Source organism: Eleutherodactylus coqui, chromosome 2 (genome assembly GCF_035609145.1).
Source record: "Eleutherodactylus coqui strain aEleCoq1 chromosome 2, aEleCoq1.hap1, whole genome shotgun sequence".
NCBI classification, from domain to species: Eukaryota; Metazoa; Chordata; class Amphibia; order Anura; family Eleutherodactylidae; genus Eleutherodactylus; species Eleutherodactylus coqui.
Genome location: NC_089838.1, coordinates 241,610,279 through 241,630,904, shown reverse-complemented (window position 1 = coordinate 241,630,904; position 20,626 = coordinate 241,610,279). Strand labels below are relative to the sequence as shown.

The 20,626-nt window shown below is 45.6% G+C and overlaps 1 protein-coding gene across 13 annotated transcripts in view; it reads left to right on the top strand.

Annotated features, from left to right (window-relative positions):
* The window catches only part of PPIP5K1 (diphosphoinositol pentakisphosphate kinase 1), a 156,778-nt gene that overhangs the window by 48,627 nt on the left and 87,525 nt on the right, over window positions 1-20,626 (top strand). For 8 of the 13 annotated variants that reach the window (XM_066592719.1, XM_066592717.1, XM_066592713.1 and 5 more), the window contains exons 13-16: window positions 191-300; window positions 10,672-10,757; window positions 11,386-11,511; window positions 14,360-14,407. In XM_066592719.1, the coding sequence (XP_066448816.1) occupies window positions 191-300; window positions 10,672-10,757; window positions 11,386-11,511; window positions 14,360-14,407 (370 nt within the window). The remainder of the gene's footprint in view (window positions 1-190; window positions 301-10,671; window positions 10,758-11,385; window positions 11,512-14,359; window positions 14,408-20,626) is intronic. The other 5 variants (XM_066592720.1, XM_066592718.1, XM_066592715.1 and 2 more) reach the window with 1 other exon arrangement.

Here is a 20,626-nt window from a genome sequence, read left to right as displayed (position 1 = left end):
GCAACCTAGAATTAAATGCAAAAACACTAATACAGGTAAGTAAAAGACCTATTGTATGAATGTCAAGTATGATGACATTTATAATAGTAATTTTGGAGTCAAAGCAAGAATACTTTACATAAAGTATTGTCTAAATAATGACTACTTCATTAATTATATAAGGTCTGAACTCCCATGTTATTTACAACAGGAAGTGCTTGACATAGCAAGACTACTGCTTGCAGAACTTGGAACCCATAATGATTGTGAGATCGAGGAGAGGAAATCTAAGCTGGAACAGCTGAAAACTGTGCTGGAAATGTAAGTGAAATATTTATACCTAAACTCGATTAGAAGCCAGCCGGCTATGGAATGTCCAAGACCTCTAGATGGCTGCACAGTCTTATATTCACGCTGCTTGTAGACTATGAGTAGAATCTTCCTTCTCTTGTGAACATCACCGCTATAAAAATTCTTATGTTGGATCGAATATGTTTATGTTGAATTTCCAATTCAAGTGCACTGAATAAAAATGCACAGATGGGAAAAGCATGGCTGAACATTCAGACCCCCATGAGGTTGGCATCTTTTGGTTGGTTAACACTGCATGGCACATTTCATTTTTGGTATCCCATCATACAAATTCCTGGTACTTATGGACTTAATTTCCATATCGCAAGTGCTATTTTTTGCAGAAGAACATTACAAAAAGTTTTCTTTATTTTATACATAGCACGGAGTTGATATGTAAGCCGTATGCAACACAAAATGGATCATGAAGACATGGACAAACATTGAATTTAGCAGTAATCTTGCAAAGAGGATTTGCACCCAAAAGTTGCCATGTATTGGTAAATCACAATTTACGGCTGTAGCCAGAGCTTGGTAGCTATGTTTTCACACTTGGGTATTTTTAGGTTTTGAGGTGGCGACTATTTTTGCAAAACGGAGAACAGGAAATGTAGCCATACTTATTGTTACTCTTGGATCCACTTTTAGAAAATTGACCACCAACTTTTAATTTGCCAGCCTCTTAATAACAAACCTAACCATTATTCAGTTCCTCCCTAAGAAATTAGTGGCATTCCCCTCTTTACCTAGATTAGTATTCCCCTCATTACCTATATTAGCTGCAGCTTGAATGATCTCGATCTATGGGGTACATCCATGAGGCGACAGGATTGGTATCTGAAATCTCAGAAAAAGCTCTTCCTTGCTGGTATAATCCTTCTCAAGGACTGGAATGGATAGAAAAGGTCAAAACAACTTGGTCAACCAGCTGCACCAACAAAATCTCCTCCCACACTTTGCAGATCTGAAGCTAGGGATGTATCAATGCCAAACAAAAGCAATCCCTCGGAGTAATTCCAGCTGGTCCGGCCCTGTTACTTGTGTGTGAACAGTACATTTCTAGCTCTGATGTATTTATTAGGTAAAGTTTTAGTCAGTAATACTACTTTTTGGTAGTGGAATGTTACCATGTCTCGCTGTGATGTAAATGAACAACCTAAACAGCTGAAGGAAAGATAAGTCAATGTATAAGGCAGGGTTCACATGGGATGGATTTGCTGCAGAAATTCTGTGCGGAATTTCTGTGCGGCAAATCCGCACGCGGCTCCTAACCCCGGGATTAGCCAGCCATGTGGACGAGATTTTGCAAAAATCTCTTGTCCACACGGGGCGGCCAATCTGTTGAGGCAAAGCTGTGCTGAGCCAGCGCTGTGGTGCAGAATTGACAGCTGCAGCATGTCAATTCTTTTTTTTTTTTTTTTTTCCCCCATTGTGGCCTCTTTTTTTCTTTATCAGGGCAGAAAGCTGCAAAGGAATGCCAGCGGTCAAACTGCTCCAAAGCCCGCGGCAAACTTCTGCGGGTTTTGAAGCATCGCTTATCCCGCGGAAATCTCATGGTTTTTCAATGCGGTCAAACCGTGAGATTTCTGCTGGATTTCCATCCCGTGGGAACCCGGCCTAAGAATAATTTGTTTTGAACAATTACTTAATTAGTAATTTTTCAAACCACTTGTGCTTGTATGATAGCTAGTGTGATAACTAGCAAAACTGAACATTATTTTAGGTAAATAAATTGCAAGGTGATTTTCAGCACAAAAAGGTGCTGTCCACAATGGGCCTCCCTTCCTCCTAACTTGCTGTCCACTGCTTGTTGTCATTTGTGTTACTGGAGATGGTAGAACAGAAAGTGGATAAGGGGGATAAGTCAAAGTGTTCATTGCAGTCTATGAGAGCAGGGGGGGGGGAGACACTTACACATAGATGTTCTTCTGAAGTTAAGGGTGAGTTATTTGCTGCTATTTATTTACTTCACTGATTAGTACTGATATACTGTGTTCTACATGATGATGTTAGTCCCTGTGTATATTACAGGTAGAGAGAAAAATGTGCAGTTCTCTGTGCCCAAGTATATAGAAAACAGCCCAGTAGCAGCTTCCTTCCACCAGTCCGGAGAATCAGATATTCAGACTGCAGAGAGGGACAATTGGGAGAAATGCAGGATACAACTTATCTAATGGCCAGACTTGGTAGTGTTCCTCATGTACAGGGACCTGGCAGCTCATTTTTAAGTTATCTGAATCTAATTTAATTTTAAAGCATACCTAATTGCAGTGTTCAGTAGTTTATAAATATTGTGCTTTAATTATGTAGCACCACTGCTTGTATCCACTGCGCGTTTCAGAATGACACAGTACTTGGGGGCACTATATCGGTCCCGGTTAATGCTGTCCCGTGGCTTGGGCAGCATGAACCCAGTGACAGATTCCCTTTAAATGTACAGAATAGTGTAGTTAATCATGGTATTCTATGCAAACGCATCCGAAGAAGAGAAAAAACAAAAACCCATACTGCAACAAGTATCTGTGGATGTATGTACGGTGTTGGGGTGTGCTCTATGCTCAGTTTGAAACCTGAATGAAAGGTGAGTGCAAGATTGAGTAAGTGAAATAGGTTAACCCCTTGCCGTCACACCCACGTCACGTGCCAGGAGAATTGGAAGCTTGGGGCATACTGGAGATCTAAGTATCTGATGATCTATATCATCTTCTGATATAGACTATTATGGTACTGGGGCATCCTGTCTCCACTGGAACTAGGGGTTGAGACATGGGTTGGCCTGGCTCAGTGACAGGGAAGGTGCAGGTGACGCACCTAGCACTGGATTGGCTGCTTCCCGCAGCATCTCATGTCCCGGGCTGTGTTGCCCATTACGGCCCAATTCCGCCCAACCCCCCACCCCACCCCCAGCTGTTAGCTGCTGTCCGCAGCATCTCATGTACTGGCTGTTTTAGCCGTTACGGAAAAATATAACCCCCACCCCCCTCTCAGCTGTCAGCATGTCATTCATGTCCCACACTTTTCCACTGTAGCTGCATCCATAGGAACCCCAGTTACAGAGGAAAATATCTTCTTGTAATGACAATACTCACTGGCAGATCTGATCAGGATCTGCTATGACCCTGTAGCTCTGCCATGCCAAGGGGATCCCAGCAGTCACGTGACCACCGGCTCATGTAGTGGAAGAAACCCTTCCACTTTCTAGTACATAGCGCTCATTGAGCACTATGTACCTCGGAAAGGAGAAGGTAGAAATGGTTAAAAACCGCTTCTCCCTTCTCTCCCGGGTTCTCCTCTGTGACTAACAGCTGACAAACCAACCTGTTCCTGCTTTATTGCAGAAGCAGGGGCTTTAATCCCGTGCCGTATTTCTGCAATCGGCCAGGATTACAGCCCAGGACCAAGCTCCTTAAAGTCTGTTTACACTGGTGACGGCATGGTAACAGTGCTACTTCATCTTACCTGGTTACTTGGTTGTCAGTTGTTTGAATCCCAATCTCTGCACATACAGTAGCACCCTTTACTGGTAAATACTGTTCCCTGCATGTTTAGTAACCTATTCATAGAACATTTGCATGCAAAAAGTTTACATTAAGTGCATACGTCTTGTATTTTCCTGTCCATTATCAGTTTTTTTGTTTTGAGGCACATTCTTTTGAGGGCCTTTACAAATAGATTTCTAAATTTGCATCTAATTGCCATCTACTGACTATTTAGAAGTAACTGTATGAGTCTCAAGATAATTGATGCTTGATCAGTGTAGAAGAGCTGCAGATGAGCCTATATCTCACTGCTCAAGCTATCAGATTTCTCTATTCCTGATCTGGATGTGCTGCTTGACCTATTTCTGCTGGTTTTAAGAAGTACTTAAAGACAAATATTTTAGCTGAATTGATACTGGTTTTCAATTACAAGGAGGACTACCCCCTGCTTTTCAGTGGTCCTGGTTATATTGGGCCGGGGTATTTATAATGACTAATCCCTGGACACTTTAAAGGGAATGTGTAAGAAGAAAATTACCTATTGCATAAATCAAGTTTTTATGCTAAATCTTTTTTGAACTGATTTTTGGTGATTTTTTTTTTTTTTTTTTAATTTTCCATGTCACAACCTATATCTTAAAGTCCTAATATCCTGCAGTTTTATCACTGACCACTAAATCTAATAATAGTCTGACATTTTCTGCTTTGTAGAGAAAACTTTTCGGTAGTCATCTTGTTATCCTCCTAGGAAGGATTACAATGAAAAGTGACCCCTATATACGGTATAGACAACACAGGATCCAAAATAGCTGATGGTCACAGCTCACCTCCTCCCTGTACGACGACCTGTGTATGTGTCACAGCGCATCTCTATAACACCTTCCATGGAAGTCAAGAGGGTCAGCTTCTGTCATTTGTGTGTATAGCCCATGCAGCTTCTGGAAAGCATCTCCCTAAATGCTATAGTCTGAAGCTCAGGCAAGATGGCCGCCCCAATAGTCATGTACAGAAAATAGGATTAAAAAAATCTACAATAAAAAAAGAACGTTAGAAAAAACTGTTAACTGTCTGGTTTTAATTAATTTGCAAAACAATAAGGTGATGCCTTCCATTGCCTTTAAAAGGCACAGATAACGCTGCATCATTTAGCAGTTCTTCACACTGATGCTGAGAAGCTTGTGAAAGTGTACACTGGGTATGAGAGCAGATAGCAGTGTAATCCAGCCATGTTAATGGAAAGGAGTAACTTTAATACGGCTCACAGAACTCTATATTGTTTCTAAGGCCGGTTTACGCAAATAGATTTGAATTGCCGTCTCCATGATCGCTGTTTGCATGTACAATACACGGTAATACATGGGCATTGAAATGCATTGACTTTCACCGGTTGGTTCTCACTTGCGGGTAGGAATTGCGGAGAAAAGTTGCAGCTTGCTCTATTTTACCTCTGACTGCGCGTATCAGCTCCATTGAACTCTATGGATGCGTTTGATTCGCAGTGCATACACAATTACATTGCGTATGGACGCAGATTCGTACGCACGTTGCTAGGGGACCAGATAATAAATGGCATAAAAATAAGCAGGAATCTGTGAGCGGACAATGCAGGACAGTCTGGGGAGCAACAAACCATTCAGACTGCTGGCTGCAAACTCCGCTTGTTCTTCTGGGTTCTTCCTCCAGAAGTAAGTGTAAATCAGTATAAAACGAGCCAAGCCTGGAGAGAAGTATCCCATTCTGATGGCTCTCAGAGCCGCTCTCGCCACGACAGCACAAGAGAATGTTGCCTGGGCGATAGTACGGTGTTTCCAGGGGGTTGGGCAACTTTTTGACGTCCTTCCCTGCTTGCATTCGTTTGTTCTGCGCGGACAATATGCTTTCCTTAACTATACATCCACGTGGAAAACCACACACATATTCGACCATACTGAATTCACTTATGCGATCATTCGCAGGTCTTCCGCTGCGGATATCCGCTCGCGCTTCTGACCCGTTCGTGTGTTGTTTTTTGTTTTTGTTTTTTTAATTTAATTTTCAGCAAGGTATTTATTACTAATTTGTTCTGTTTTATTGCATTGTGCTAGGAAACTATGTCCCTGTACATTGCAGATAGAGACCAAAGGGCAATGAGCAGAATTTATTCAGTATGAGCATTTCCATGTGGGCAACATGTTTGTGATTTGAAAACTGCATTCTATGAGTTCTTTTAGCACCATGTGGTTCTCATTAGTTTTCATTGTGAATTTCCATCAAATATCTTTTATTTTCTGCACTAGTTTGCTCAGGGTAGCCATAAGTGCAGTACACCTAGTACACCTACTACTGCTGTCTGGACCCTAATCTCAGCGTTAATAATTGGGTCTGCTGCCACTGGTCAAATTTCACTTTACAGTAATTGCGGCTCATGTAGTTTTATTAATGTCAAATACAGAGCCCCCATAATGCTGCTCTTTCCAAAATTGGGACCCATTCAGTTCACTTTAAATAGTCACTGTGCTTTGAGACAACTTGTGTTACTAATGATGGCGCAGAGTGTTAATTGGGCAGAAATGCAGTCCTGAGCTCTCGCTCATGACCTGAAGGTTTTCCATGTGGTTCAGGTAATCAGCTCAAGGTTGACTCAGCCTGCCATCCTTCTGAGGTCGGTAAAATGAGTACCCCGCAGCTTTGTGGGGGTTAATAAATAAATAACTTAAAAACGCTGTGGAATAAGTTGGCGCTAAACAAATAAGATTTATTTATTTTATTTTTATTTATGATAGCAAAGGTGCAACTCACTTTCCCTAAAACAATGTTTTTTGTGCTCAAAAATCACTTGTGTTGGCCACTATGGGATTGCCATCCCTTTTTAACTTGTGCACTGAGTGCTGTCAAGTGAAGTCCAGTCTCCACTAGGACTAAGGGGAAGTAGAGGAAAGTGATGACCCATTATGACCTTTAAATTCATGGAGAGGAAAATGGGAAGGAGGACGTTGCTGCAGGAGACAGACTGAAGCAGAGACTCACACAAACCTTCTGCTGCAACTATAGTGTAAGTCCAATGGCTACTGAAATTGCATCTTCACTGCTCAGTACTGCTGTATATTGTCCTCCATTATGCAGTTTTGTCTCTGTGTGTATTACAGAGAGTTAGAGCGCTTTTACACTGAAAATTATTCTTCAGATTCTCGTTCATATCGGGCAGGCATAAAAATAAAAGGACTATACACAGGCTGTCTTTCATCTATGAATGATAGCCTGTTTACTGTGACTCAAGTTGGGTGGCTGGAGTGATCTCTGGTGCACTCCGCATCCATTCACTGAGCGATGATCGCTAGTCCGATGAATCTGCCATTTTTTCTCTGCAGTGTACAGAGCACAGCTTAACATGAGTCTCATCCCACCAACTCAAAGAGAACAGACAGAGATACAGCCTGTAGGGGGGAAAACTGGTAATAAATGCAGAATACAAGCCATACAAGGGCCAAAAATACTCAGTGTTATTTCTCATATACACACGACAGCTTATTCTGAAAAGTCATTTGAATGTAAGGGTATGCTTTAACTAAAACTGCATAAACCCCAATTAATTCAATTACTATAGCTGCAATAATAGCTTTGAGATGGACTGAGATCACCTATTGTCTCAGCATCACTGTCTGTGATGTAGTGCCTGGCTTCAACATGGGGAAGAATTCTGATGAATCATAGAATGGTAGAGTTGGAAGGGACCTCCAGGGTCATCGGGTCCAACCCCCTGCTCAGTGCATGATCACTAAATCATCCCAGACAGATATTTGTATAGCCCTTTTTTGAACACTTCCATTGAAGGAGAACTCGTCACCTCCTGTGGTAACCTGTTGCACTCATTGATCACCCTCACTGTCAAAAAGTTTTTTTCTAATATCCAAGCCGTCTCTTCTCCCTTTCAGTTTCATCCAATTGCTTCTAGTCTTTCCTTGTGCAAATAAGAATAGGGCTGATCCCTCTGCACTGTGACAGCACTTCAGATATTTGTAGATAGCTATTAAGTATTCTCTCAGCCTTCTTTTTTGCAAGCTAAATATTCCCAGATCCTTTAACCGTTCCTCATAGGACATGATTTGCAGACTGCTCACCATCTTTGTAACTCCTCTCTGAACTTGCTCCAGTTTGTCTATGTCTTTTTTAATGTGGGGTGCCCAGAACTGGACACAGTATTCGAGATGTGGTCTGACTAAGGAAGAGTAGAGGGGGGGATAATTACCTAACGTGATCTAGACTCTATGCTTCTCTTAATACATTCCAGAATCGTTTTGCCTTTTTGGCTGCTGCAGCACATTGTTGACTCATGTTCAGTCTATGATCTATTAGTATACCCAAGTCTTTTTCACATGTGCTGCTGCTTAGCCTAGTTTCTCCCATTCTGTATGTGCTTTTTTTTTTTCATTTTTCTTGCCCAAATGTAGGACTTTGCATTTCTCCTTGTTAAATACGATTCTGTTAATCGCCGCCCACTGTTCAAGCATTCTAGATCTTTTTTCAATCCCCTCTCTTTTCCCTAGTGTTAGCTATCCCTCCTAACATTGTGCGATCGGCAAATTTGATCAGTTTCCCATCAATTTCCTCCTCCAGATCATTTATAAAAATGTTGAACAACACTGGGCCTAGGACAGAGCCTTGTGGTACCCCACTTGATACATTCTCCACTTGGATGTGCAGCCATTTCCCTGATCAACCCAGCTGGTGATTGTGTCATAGAAGGAAATTACATTCATCTGGCATGAATTGTTTGTTACAAACCCATGCTGGCTCTGGTTAATTACTCCATTTTCATCCAAGTACTTGTATATATGCTGTTTAAAAATTTGTTCAAAGATCTTTCCTGGTATAGAAGTCAGGCTCACAGGCGTGTAGTTTCCTGGATCCACCTTCTTTCCTTTTTTGAAGATAGGGACAACATTTGCCCTTTTCCAATCTTCTGGGACTTCTCCTGTTCTCCAGGAAGTTTCAAAGATTATGGCGAGTGGTTCAGCAATTATCTCTGCTGCTTCCTTTAGTATCCTAAGATGTAATTCATCTGGACTTTGACCTCTTTCTGCCGTGCAGTCGCATGCCTTTTTATTTTCTGCTGCGCGGTCATGTGATTTTCCTACTGTGTGGCACATATATCTTAGCAGCATGGCGATTTTTAATTTTGCCGTCGTTTGGCAATATGTCATACCACCGTGTGATGATATGTTGCGCAAGGCATGGTCATGGCAACCTGTAGGTTTTGCTGCTGGATATGTTTTTGTGCAATTCGCCGCTGAATGGCTTGCATACAGAGCTGGAAGGCTTCCGACCCAGCCATACTGTGTTGCATACCGGCGCTACGGTGGCCCGATTGGCGGCAGATGTTTTTTTTCCCCCGCGCCTAGGATCTAATGTCTCAGGTACGGGGGCTACGAGGCGGTCAGTGTGGCAGTGCGGCCAGTGACTGACATAGTTTTCTTCAGAGGTGAGGTAGTGATAGTTGAGCCCAAGGCTTGGCTATGGTGGCCTTCTGACCACTCTATACACAGCTAGCACCTCCCAACCCGGGCCTGCACAATCCACCTCAGTGAATCTGGGGTTGCTGACACCTATGGTACCTTCTACATGGGAAGAGTACTCGCACAGGCATTCTCTGGACTCCTCTCCTCTCATGTCTACTCCGCATCGGGTTGAGCCTTGCCTATCGGTAGCTCCCTGGTTGGCCCTCCTACAGTACTCTGCAGGCAGCCTACCACAGTGTCAGAGTCCAGAATGACACGCGGGCAGGGGCAGCCAGAGCCACATACCAAGTGTGATTTCGCTACAATGAGATATTTACATCCAGCCAAGAATATCTTGTCTTACGGACAACAGTGTTCAAACTGATTGTCAGCATTACTCTGACCTGTGGTAGCTTCCATACTGGAAAGAGTACTTTGTACAGGAATTCCGTGGCCTCATCTGCTCTGCACCGGGTTGAGCCCTCCCTATCGGTAGCTCCCATGTTGCCCCTCCTGGAGATACCTGCAGCCAGATATACCGCAGTGTCTGAGTCCAGGATGACACGTAGACAGAGGCGGCCAGAGACACATACTATGTGCACTTGCGCTACACTACGAAATTTACATACAGACGAGAATATGTCGTCTTACTAATAACTGTGCTCAAACTGGTTGTCAGCATTACTCCGGCCTTGCTGAGACCTGTGGTACCTTCCATACCGGAAAGGGTACTAGGCACAGAAATTCTCGAAAGTCGTCACTCCTTTTGTCTCCTTCGGTCTGGGTTGAGCCTTCTCTAACGGTTAAGCTCCCCTGTTGCCCCTCCTGCAGTTCCCTGCAGGCAGCCTACCGCAGTGTCCATATCCAGGATGACACACAGACAGGGGCGGCCAGAGGTAGTTCCCAGCTTTTCTCCTGGCTCACTGAACACAGCTGAGACCTCTTTAATGGGGCAAGATTGAATTGATGACGTTGGGGAAAGGGCTTTGGGGGTCCTGAACTTTTACCTTGTATTGGGTCCAGAAATTAGTAATGGCAGCCCTGAATTTACTCAGCAACATCTCAACAGGCTGTCATCTTGCAGTGTAGTAGTGATGAGCATCCATAATTGAACCATGTCATTCCCCCCTGCCTCATGACTAACAATGAAGCTTGCTGAATTCTTGGCCGCATCCTATTCATTGTGTCTAATGATCATGGAGATGTGAGTTGTCAGTGCCCTGACACTGCGTGTGACCATAATTTTTGGGACAAATTATTAAACACATGGGACGCAGCAGTACACTTAATAGTAGTACTTGGATTAAAATCTGAAGGATTTATGCAGAATTTTTATGTAATCTATGTTCATTTTATAAAATGGTTTTTTATTTAATTTTTTTTTCTAGGTATGGACATTTCTCTGGCATTAATAGGAAGGTTCAGCTAACATATTTGCCCCATGGGCATCCAAAGACATCCAGCGAGGATGAAGGTAAGACCTATGATTTTATGCTAGTGCAATTATTTAATCTTTTATGCCCAGTTTCCGGTCCCTGGTTCGCAACCTGTATTGGAAGTTCATAGTACCCAAACACTTAGGCTCATTCTCTTAAGCCCCATTTACTCCGGACGAGTGTCAAGCAAACGATGCCCAACACTCATCCCTGTATGTGTTCTCGCTCCCGGGCTTGCTCACAGAGTGGCCAGCGTTCAAGATTTTATGCAGTTTGAACGATGATCGTTCAGTGTAAACAGCAGCCGTTCAGTACTGAACGGCCGCTGTGTTAAGTGAATGGAGCGGGGGAGAGCGAGCAGTGAAATCTCCTCCAGCCATCCCCGCGCGCCTGCTGAGAGAGCCAGCAATACTTGCTCCTGTGTAGCAACACGGGAGTGAGTACATGTAGGGACGAGTGTCGGGCATCGTTTGCCTAACATTCGTCCCGTGTAAATGGACTTTTACTCTAAGCGTCTATGAACCCTCATTTGAGAAGCGCATTGTAAGCTCCTCCACAAATTCAAACATGCAGCTTAGTGCATCCTCTGTGCAGTGCTGTAACGGACAAGATATACATGAGAAATTGTTTGTATGGCTTTTAGATTCTCTGATTTTGTCTACACAGACGCCCGCAAAGATTCTCCTTCTCTGTTGCTGGTTTTGAAATGGGGTGGTGAACTTACTCCAGCCGGGCGAGTGCAAGCAGAAGAACTTGGGCGGGCATTTCGATGTATGTACCCTGGAGGGCAAGGTATGTTTTTTTTTTTTTTTTTTCCCCGTCACTTTCTGTCTTCTTCCTGATGATACTTTTATCCGTTTCTTGAAGGGACATTGTACTTTTCATAAATACAGGTCAATTGATTTCAAATGAAAACCTTTTCATGTACATTTTTCTCACCTTGGCATGGATCCTTCACTGTAGCAGTGATGTTGTTTACATTACTGCTTGCATTGGATTTGCGATTACTATCAACTTACTAACTTCATGATATTCTCTTATGTCACCGTTCCTAAAAGCAGAGGTCACATGACATTAAAAGTTCATGTTAGGCCGGGCTTACACGGCCGGAATCCATGATCGACGTCCGCGTGGAGGATCTGCATCAAAACACGGACACTGAAAAGCATGTAAAATCGCTTTTCCGCTCAAACTTGTGGATACTAATTGCGTATTCAGTGAGCGGAGGAAAAATCACAGCATGCTCTATTGTGCGCAGACATCCTCCACAGCAGTTAATGGAAGAAGTCCGACCCGCAGCCCATATGCAATTAAAATTGCGTATGGGCCGTAGGTACCTGGGTCATCGCTTGGCGACGGTGCAGTAAAAAAAAAAAACAAACTCAAAAGAAATAAAAACTGTACTGCGCATGACCGACGGTGAGCTGCCACGGTCATCTGCAATGCAACATGCAGGGTCACCGTCCGAACTCGCAGCTGAAATCTGCGGAATCCAGTCCATTCGTGTGAGCCCGGCCTTAGTGTGTAGAAGCCAGGTCCAGAGCAAGCAGTCATGTAAATGATATTTTATATTGTTGAAGCAAGGGCGGGAAATGGAAACATAATGTGTCTATTGGAACGTGTCATTGTTATCAGTCTGTAAGTTAAAGCACTCTTACACGGAACGACTGTCGGGCGCTTAAACGCATGACAGCCATCCCAACGATTATCGCTTTTGTGCTTTTACACAGGAACAATGATCACTCATTGAATGGAGGCGGAGTGCTCAGGAGATTCTTCCGGCTGGCCGTCTCCAATCATAGTAAACAGGCAGTCGTTCATAGAATAACAACTGCCTGTTTACACGGGCCGATAGTCACTTGTTTTTAGGTGAGTTAACATCCAAGTGACTTAGTAAGCTATTCTCAGTCACTTGTGCTGTCAGGGCCCGTCTTTACACAGGATGACAGTCACCTGTAATCACTCTTTTGATCGTACCGTTAATGAGCTACCTTCTGTAAGAGTGTAGTACTTATTTAAACCATTTTCTTTGTTGCTCCATTACCTTTCCCCTTCTCAGTAATGGTCACGCATTATGGTGATCCATACATAAGACCTTTTTTAGGCTGCATATCATGTGCTATGGTCCAGATTTATTAAGACCGTTCTTTCTTACACCTCTCTCAATATTAAGTGCCCTGAAGTAAGATGCCCGTAACTTATAAAGCGGGGAAAGTGAACTCTGCGTATAAATTTGAGTAAATCTGTTTGCCTAGCAGTAAAGTCGTGATCACATCTTGGCTTTTTGCTACAGAGATGGAAAAACCCGGCCCTCTATTTCCAACCACCTATCAAAAACCATCAGGTACTTCAGCACAGCATCGTTTGCGAAGCTCTTACTGAAGTGAATGAGAGCTGCAGAAACAGTCTAGCACTGTGCTCTACACTGTATCAGTAATGCCACAAGGTTTGGAAACAATGTAGCATGCTGTGCTGATTACATAGCTCCCATTCATTTCAATGGGAGCTACGCAAACAGCGCTGTGCTGAAACGCTCTGCTGTTTGCGTAGTTACCGAACGAGTGACTGATAACAGTAGCAGCGGCTTCCTATTTTGGCTATGAAAAGCCATGATGGGAATATGCCTTTAAAATACAAAAAAAGAACGAAAACAAATATTTGTGCAGAAAGGACTTGCGCTATGTTTCTGCCACACATCAGTTTCAGCCTGTTAAAGGGATTACCCAGGGAGGGGAAATACTTATCTGATTCAGTTCAGGTCCAACAGTGCTGACACTTCTGGCATAGTTCAGATACCAGGTCACATAGCATAGTCTTCCCCTTCCACTCATTGCCAGTGGAACGGAAGCAGGGAATCTAGTAATAGCATGGCACAACTTTAATAAGTGAAGAGTCCAGAAGCAGGAATTATTAACCAGGCCTCTCTTTATTAATAACCTGCAAAACCAAAGTGTTTGAGGTATGAAGTCTCTTCTTCAATGTCAAGGCTGGAAGAAAACACTTATTTTTTTTAAACAAGAAAATTGGTTCAAACTTTTCCACTCGCTCTGCCTTTTTCTTAAAGTAGGCGGCGCTTAACTGGCATAAAATAAAGAAGAAATCCATGCTTACTTGATTTTTATGAAAATTTGCTGATATCCCTTATCCAAATGATGAAACGGATTAGGCATTGATGCACATATTTCTTCTGGATGCTTTTATTTTGTTGACTTGAATGAAACGGAAAAACTTGAAGGCTGACATTTAATACGCTGTCACATTATCTGTGACAAGAAAGTCCACCTTGTTCAAGCTTCACTTATTTCATCCATATCTAAATACATACATATGCATATATTTTAACATTAAAAAAAAAAAGCTCAAGTGTTTTAATTTTTGGTTTGCTGAAGGATTGCGGGCCTAAAAAGTGCTCATGTGTGCTAGGCTTTCTTTTCTAACTTTTGCTCTTCCCACTTACTAATAATTCTATATTTTCTCATTTTTCCAACATTCTGTTTCTGTAGCTTTAATAGGTTATTATATAATATACATTTACAATATGTCTCTCTAGCCCTATTGAAGATAGTCATAATCTGCAGTTTCCTAAGTACATCCTCTCATAACCTTTTGTGCTTTATATTCTTTCAACCTATCATTTTAGTAGGTGGTAACATCACGGCTTTGGGCTGTAGTTCCCCTATAGACTTTGGTAAGAACAATGAGTGACAGTGTGATTTTTGCACAGTCCCTATAACTCCATCATGGAAATTCTTTCTCTTAAACTAAACGGTGTATATTGTGCCATATGACTAATTTCTTTTAACGTTAACATTCCCCTATTAACTTGATTGTTGCATTGCATATCCAATTGGTGATGCTGAGAAGTTCTAGGAGTTAATCTAGAGCATGCACCGTGAAATTCAGATGCGTCCTTCTTTAACTTTCCTCTTGGCAAGACGTATCCCCAGACTTGTGGCACAAGGTGACCTGTTTTGGAAATAAACATGATTTTTCGATTCTGTGCCATGAGATGTTTATGCGCGATGTATCGCCACTCAGTGGTCTTTATGTGAATTACAGCCTACCCAGCATTTTGCTTGTATGTTGCGATATTGCATTAAATTTGTATTGTGAGAAATTGGAGGTGTTAACCAAATTCAAGGAAAGTTAAGGGTGGACCCATCTGTGTTGGACAGTATACATTCATATCCTGCAGAAATGCAGCCTCCATGCTTAATTTTGTTCTAGGATAAATTATCTCTAACATTATGCTGAAGTATTTTAAAAGGATTCCAAAACATATACTAGTTACTTAGAACTTCATAGATTACTTATTATGATTGACATTAGAGGCAGCAAGAACTTTCCCCTGAACTTAAAACTGTCTTATTGTTCTAAGAGGGTTCAAAACCTATTAAAGTTGGTTGTGCTCTTAAAAATCCCTTTAAGTACTTTTTACCTGCTATATATTTTATGCAGTGTCGACTACTTTTATTTCTACTTCAGTAGGGCACAGTTATAATCATTGAATGTTAGGTCAAGTATATCGTGAAAGTCTGAGGTTGTCTATCTGTCTCATTCAAGACTATAATAATGATCCTCTTTATAAAGCGCAAACATTCTGCAGCACTTCACAAATTAGAGGGAGCATACACAAAATAGGACATAACATACAGTATTAAAGTGATGGACAGCTTGAACAATTGGGGTCAGGGACCAGCTAGGAAGAGCTTACAGACTATAAGGACATAGGGGTGACATCAGGTATAAAAGCTTATTCTGTACAATCCAGAGAAAATATATATACAGTGGTGCCTTGGGTTAAGAGTTTAATTTGTTCCGTGACGGAGCTCTTAACCCAAAACACTCGTAAGTCAAATCAATTTTCCCCATTGAAATGAATGGAAAGGCCATTAATCCGTTCCAGATCGCAAAGCTCTCCCACTGATTTAATTGGGGATGGTGTTGCCCCATTGAAAGCAATAGGACGGCGGCACCCCTGCAGTGATTTTTCAGGGAAGGGCTTTAAATATAAGCTCTTCCCTTGTTGGTTATACCAGAACACCAACTTTCACAAGTCACTAAGGCAATTTTTGTTTGTAAGTCTGTTTATTTGTTTGTTATGTTTATGCAATTGAACATAAGATCCCCCTGCGAGGGGTAATATGTAGCACAACAGTCTGTTATAAAAATAAATTTGCAAAATCATTAATAAAATCCTTTTTAAACTAAATATAACCCCTTCCCGGAAAATCATTCCTAGCTATAGTAAAAAAATGAAATATCCATCTATCCATCCATCGTCACCTGTCTCTGCCGGTGCTCAGGCGCGTCTAGCCGCCGCTTGTTCTACCTGCACTGCTCTGAAGCTTTTCAGCAGGCAGAGATTAAAAATGCAGGGTGAAGAAGTGGCGGCTAGACATGCCTGAGCCCCGGCAGCGGCGGACAAGTGAGTATAAATTTTTTACTACAGCTTGGGAAGATTTTCAGGGAAGGGCTTATACTTAAGGCTCTTCCCCGAAAATCACTGCAGAGGTTTGCCGGTAGGCCATTGCTTTCAATGGGGCCACCTGCGGCAGCCCTATTGAGAGCAAGACTCTTAACCTACGTTTTTGCTCTTAAATCAGAGCAAAAATTCAGGAGAGAACTTGCTGTCAAGTCAAAAAGCTTGCAAGCTGAGGCACTCTTAACCCAAGGTATCACTGTATTTGTATGTAATATATTTAAAGGAGATGTCTCGAGGAAGCAGTGAGTTGTTTTTTTTTGCCCAGTCCCCCTTATTCAGCATACAAAACTAAGCACCCGTTTAAATGACTTTTAAAGCCGGTTTCTACTCACTGTTCCAGCGTTTCAGCAACTTTTAAAAACTTTTCCAAAGATGGCCGCCGGTTCTTCTCCCAAAGTGTACAGCCCTTGCTTCAGCCCGACGTGCGCGCTCCCGAGACGCCAGTCACGTGATTCTGTTGATGACGTCATCTCTGGAGGCGGGGAATTCAAATGCTTGTAATCTCCATGGCAACCGGACGCCCCGCAGCCGCCGACCAGTCACCCACCGCCAGGCAGCAGGTAACCGGCGCTAGCCCCCGGCTCCCCAGCGCTAGACCCTCAGCCCAGGTGAAGGCCCCGGAGCCCAGCGCTAGGTTCCGGAGCCCAGGTGAAGGCCCCGGAGCCCAGCGCTAGTTCCCCCGGCCTAGCGACAGCCCCCCCATCGCAGCGACAGCCCCCCCCGGCCTAGCGACAGCCCCCCCCGGCCTAGCGACAGCCCCCCCCGGCCTAGCGACAGCCCCCCCCCGGCCTAGCGACAGCCCCCCCCCGGCCTAGCGACAGCCCCCCCCCGGCCTAGCGACAGCCCCCCCCCCGGCCTAGCGACAGCCCCCCCCCGGCCTAGCGACAGCCCCCCCCCGGCCTAGCGACAGCCCCCCCCCGGCCTAGCGACAGCCCCCCCCCCGGCCTAGCGACAGCCCCCCCCCGGCCTAGCGACAGCCCCCCCCGGCCTAGCGACAGCCCCCCCCGGCCTAGCGACAGCCCCCCCCGGCCTAGCGACAGCCCCCCCCGGCCTAGCGCTAGTTCCCCCGGCCCAGCGCTAGTTCCCCCGGCCTAGCGACAGCCCCCCCATCGCAGCGACAGCCCCCCCCGGCCTAGCGACAGCCCCCCCCGGCCTAGCGACAGCCCCCCCCGGCCTAGCGACAGCCCCCCCCGGCCTAGCGACAGCCCCCCCCGGCCTAGCGACAGCCCCCCCCGGCCTAGCGACAGCCCCCCCCGGCCTAGCGACAGCCCCCCCCGGCCTAGCGACAGCCCCCCCCGGCCTAGCGACAGCCCCCCCGGCCTAGCGCTAGTTCCCCCCGGCCTAGCGCTAGTTCCCCCCGGCCTAGCGCTAGTTCCCCCCGGCCTAGCGCTAGTTCCCCCCGGCCTAGCGCTAGTTCCCCCCGGCCTAGCGCTAGTTCCCCCCGGCCTAGCGCTAGTTCCCCCCGGCCTAGCGCTAGTTCCCCCCGGCCTAGCGCTAGTTCCCCCCGGCCTAGCGCTAGTTCCCCCCGGCCTAGCGCTAGTTCCCCCCGGCCTAGCGCTAGTTCCCCCCGGCCTAGCGCTAGTTCCCCCCGGCCTAGCGCTAGTTCCCCCCGGCCTAGCGCTAGTTCCCCCCGGCCTAGCGCTAGTTCCCCCCGGCCTAGCGCTAGTTCCCCCCGGCCTAGCGCTAGTTCCCCCCGGCCTAGCGCTAGTTCCCCCCGGCCTAGCGCTAGTTCCCCCCCGGCCTAGCGCTAGTTCCCCCCCGGCCTAGCGCTAGTTCCCCCCGGCCTAGCGCTAGTTCCCCCCGGCCTAGCGCTAGTTCCCCCCGGCCTAGCGCTAGTTCCCCCCGGCCTAGCGCTAGTTCCCCCCGGCCTAGCGCTAGTTCCCCCCGGCCTAGCGCTAGTTCCCCCCCGGCCTAGCGCTAGTTCCCCCCGGCCTAGCGCTAGTTCCCCCCGGCCTAGCGCTAGTTCCCCCCGGCCTAGCGCTAGTTCCCCCCGGCCTAGCGCTAGTTCCCCCCGGCCTAGCGCTAGTTCCCCCCGGCCTAGCGCTAGTTCCCCCCGGCCTAGCGCTAGTTCCCCCCGGCCTAGCGCTAGTTCCCCCCGGCCTAGCGCTAGTTCCCCCCGGCCTAGCGCTAGTTCCCCCCGGCCTAGCGCTAGTTCCCCCCGGCCTAGCGCTAGTTCCCCCCATCGCAGCGGCAGCCCCCCCCGGCCCAGCGCTAGTTCCCCCCGGCCCAGCGACAGCCCCCCCATCGCAGCGGCAGCCCCCCCCCGGCCCAGCGCTAGTTCCCCCCGGCCTAGCGACAGCCCCCCCAGCGCAGCGACAGCGACGACAGCCCCCCCAGCGCAGCGGCAGCCCCCCCGGCCCATCACTTACCTGGACGGCAGGACAGCTGGACGGCAGGACAGCTGGGCGGCTTCTCCGGACAGCTGGGCAGCTCTGCACCTTCCTCTAACAGAGGATGGTACAGAATGGCCGCTCCAGCGCGCTCCCGAGCAGTGACAGCTCATCTGCGCATGCGCAGAAGAGCTGTAGCGGGGAGCACACTGAAGCGGCTCGTGCTGAAAGGAGAAGACCGGACTGCGCAAGCGCGTCTAAAAAAGCAAGCTGCCAGCGAATTTAGACGGAACCATGGAGACAAGGACGCTAGCAACGGAGCAGGTAAGTGAATAACTTCTGTATGGCTCATATTTAATGCACGATGTATATTACAAAGTGCATTAATATGGCCATACGGAAGTGTATAACCCCACTTGGTTTCGCGAGACCACCCCTTTAACGTGAGTCAAGCACCAGCCATATTTGAGTATAAACACGTAAAAGGTGCAATGTGCTGTGTGGGTGTTACAGTGGGAAGAAGGAGGTCGGGATTCCAAGGGGGATTGTAGAAGTAGGGTAGATGAATTAGGTTAGGAAGTATAGTAGGCCTCCCTTAAAAAAAAAAAAAGATTTTTAGGGTACGCTCAAAGCTGTGGGTGATCGTAATTAACCTCATTTTCTTGGGCAGCACGCTCCAGGGAACTGGTGCAACTCTGCTTAAGTCTTGGAGACAGGAGAGGAAGATTGGGATAAAAGGAATTTTAGTCTCAGGTCAGTAGAGCGGAGAGCCCAAGTAGGGTTGTAAACAGAGAAGAGGGACAACATAGAACACTGCGAAGAGCCTTATGGATAAGCATGATGAGTTTAAATTGTAGACTCAAGCTTCTATCCGCATACCAGCCATTTTTTTTTACTACTCAGCTCTATTTGTTCTAATTGACTGGGTATTCTAAGCAGAAGCCCACAAAATCACACCAGAATGTCACTGCCTGAAGGACCAATTACATTACAGCAAAAACGTAAAGATTAGAAATTACATTTAATTAGAACAGCAGTGAGAAGATGGTTATAAGGTAAATGGCACATACAGTATATATTAAAGCTAATGATATTTAGACATTTTCCTGTCCGTTTAATAATTCCCAGTTTCAAAAACTTTTTAGGAAAGCCTTACTCACTACTTCATCTTAGGCTTCATGACCATGGGCATGCACAGTGCAATCCCGCAGCGGTTTCCACCCGTGCCCACTGCCATGAGGCCAAAAATTTAATTATACTCACCTGTCCGGACACTGCTGGTCTCCCATCTGTCGTGGCCAGATCTTCTTTTTCTGCCCAGCGGATGTGCTCGGCACCCGGCAGTATGCTGCGCGCATGTGCCGTGCACACTTTTTTTTTTTTTTAAATCTCCTGCTTTCCCACATATCTGTGGCACAGCACAGAAACCGCTGCGGACACGGACTGCTTCCATTGACTTCAATAGAAGCTGCGATTTCTTCCTGCGCGTGCGGCCTGCATGCTGGGAAAAAAAAATCACATCCGCATGCATTTATTTGCCCTGGGGATAAATGTGGGCCAGAAAAACAGCATATTATTACAAGATTGGCTCTATAGCTAGAAATACTGATAGACTATACTGAAATACTTAGACTCTCTTTACTTGTTCTGACTTTTTGTACTCTCTTATACTGGAAGCTTAGCTAGATTCATGAAATGGATCCTAATGGAACTTGGTGGACTCAATTAACTTATAGATGGGTGCATTGTGGTTCTGGTTCAGTTAAGGTATCCCTCGTTTTTAATAGCAAGAATAGTGATGGAACCCCCTTCACCCCTGACAGAAGTAGAGATTGTCAATGTGAACATGACCCCATAGTAACCCCAGTCACTCAGTTTAATTGAACTGAAGGAAATTATTTTAAAAAAGTGAACGTAAAAGGCGCAACTCCTATAGACAATAAAGAATTCCAACGAGTAGATCACCCAAAAACACCCAATATCAAGGAATTAGGGGGACGCAGACCCTTCTTCTGAAACAGCAATGATGAGTATAGGATTTAAACGAGGATTTCTTGTCGCACTATAAGTCAGGAGGACAGCGGGTTCTGTC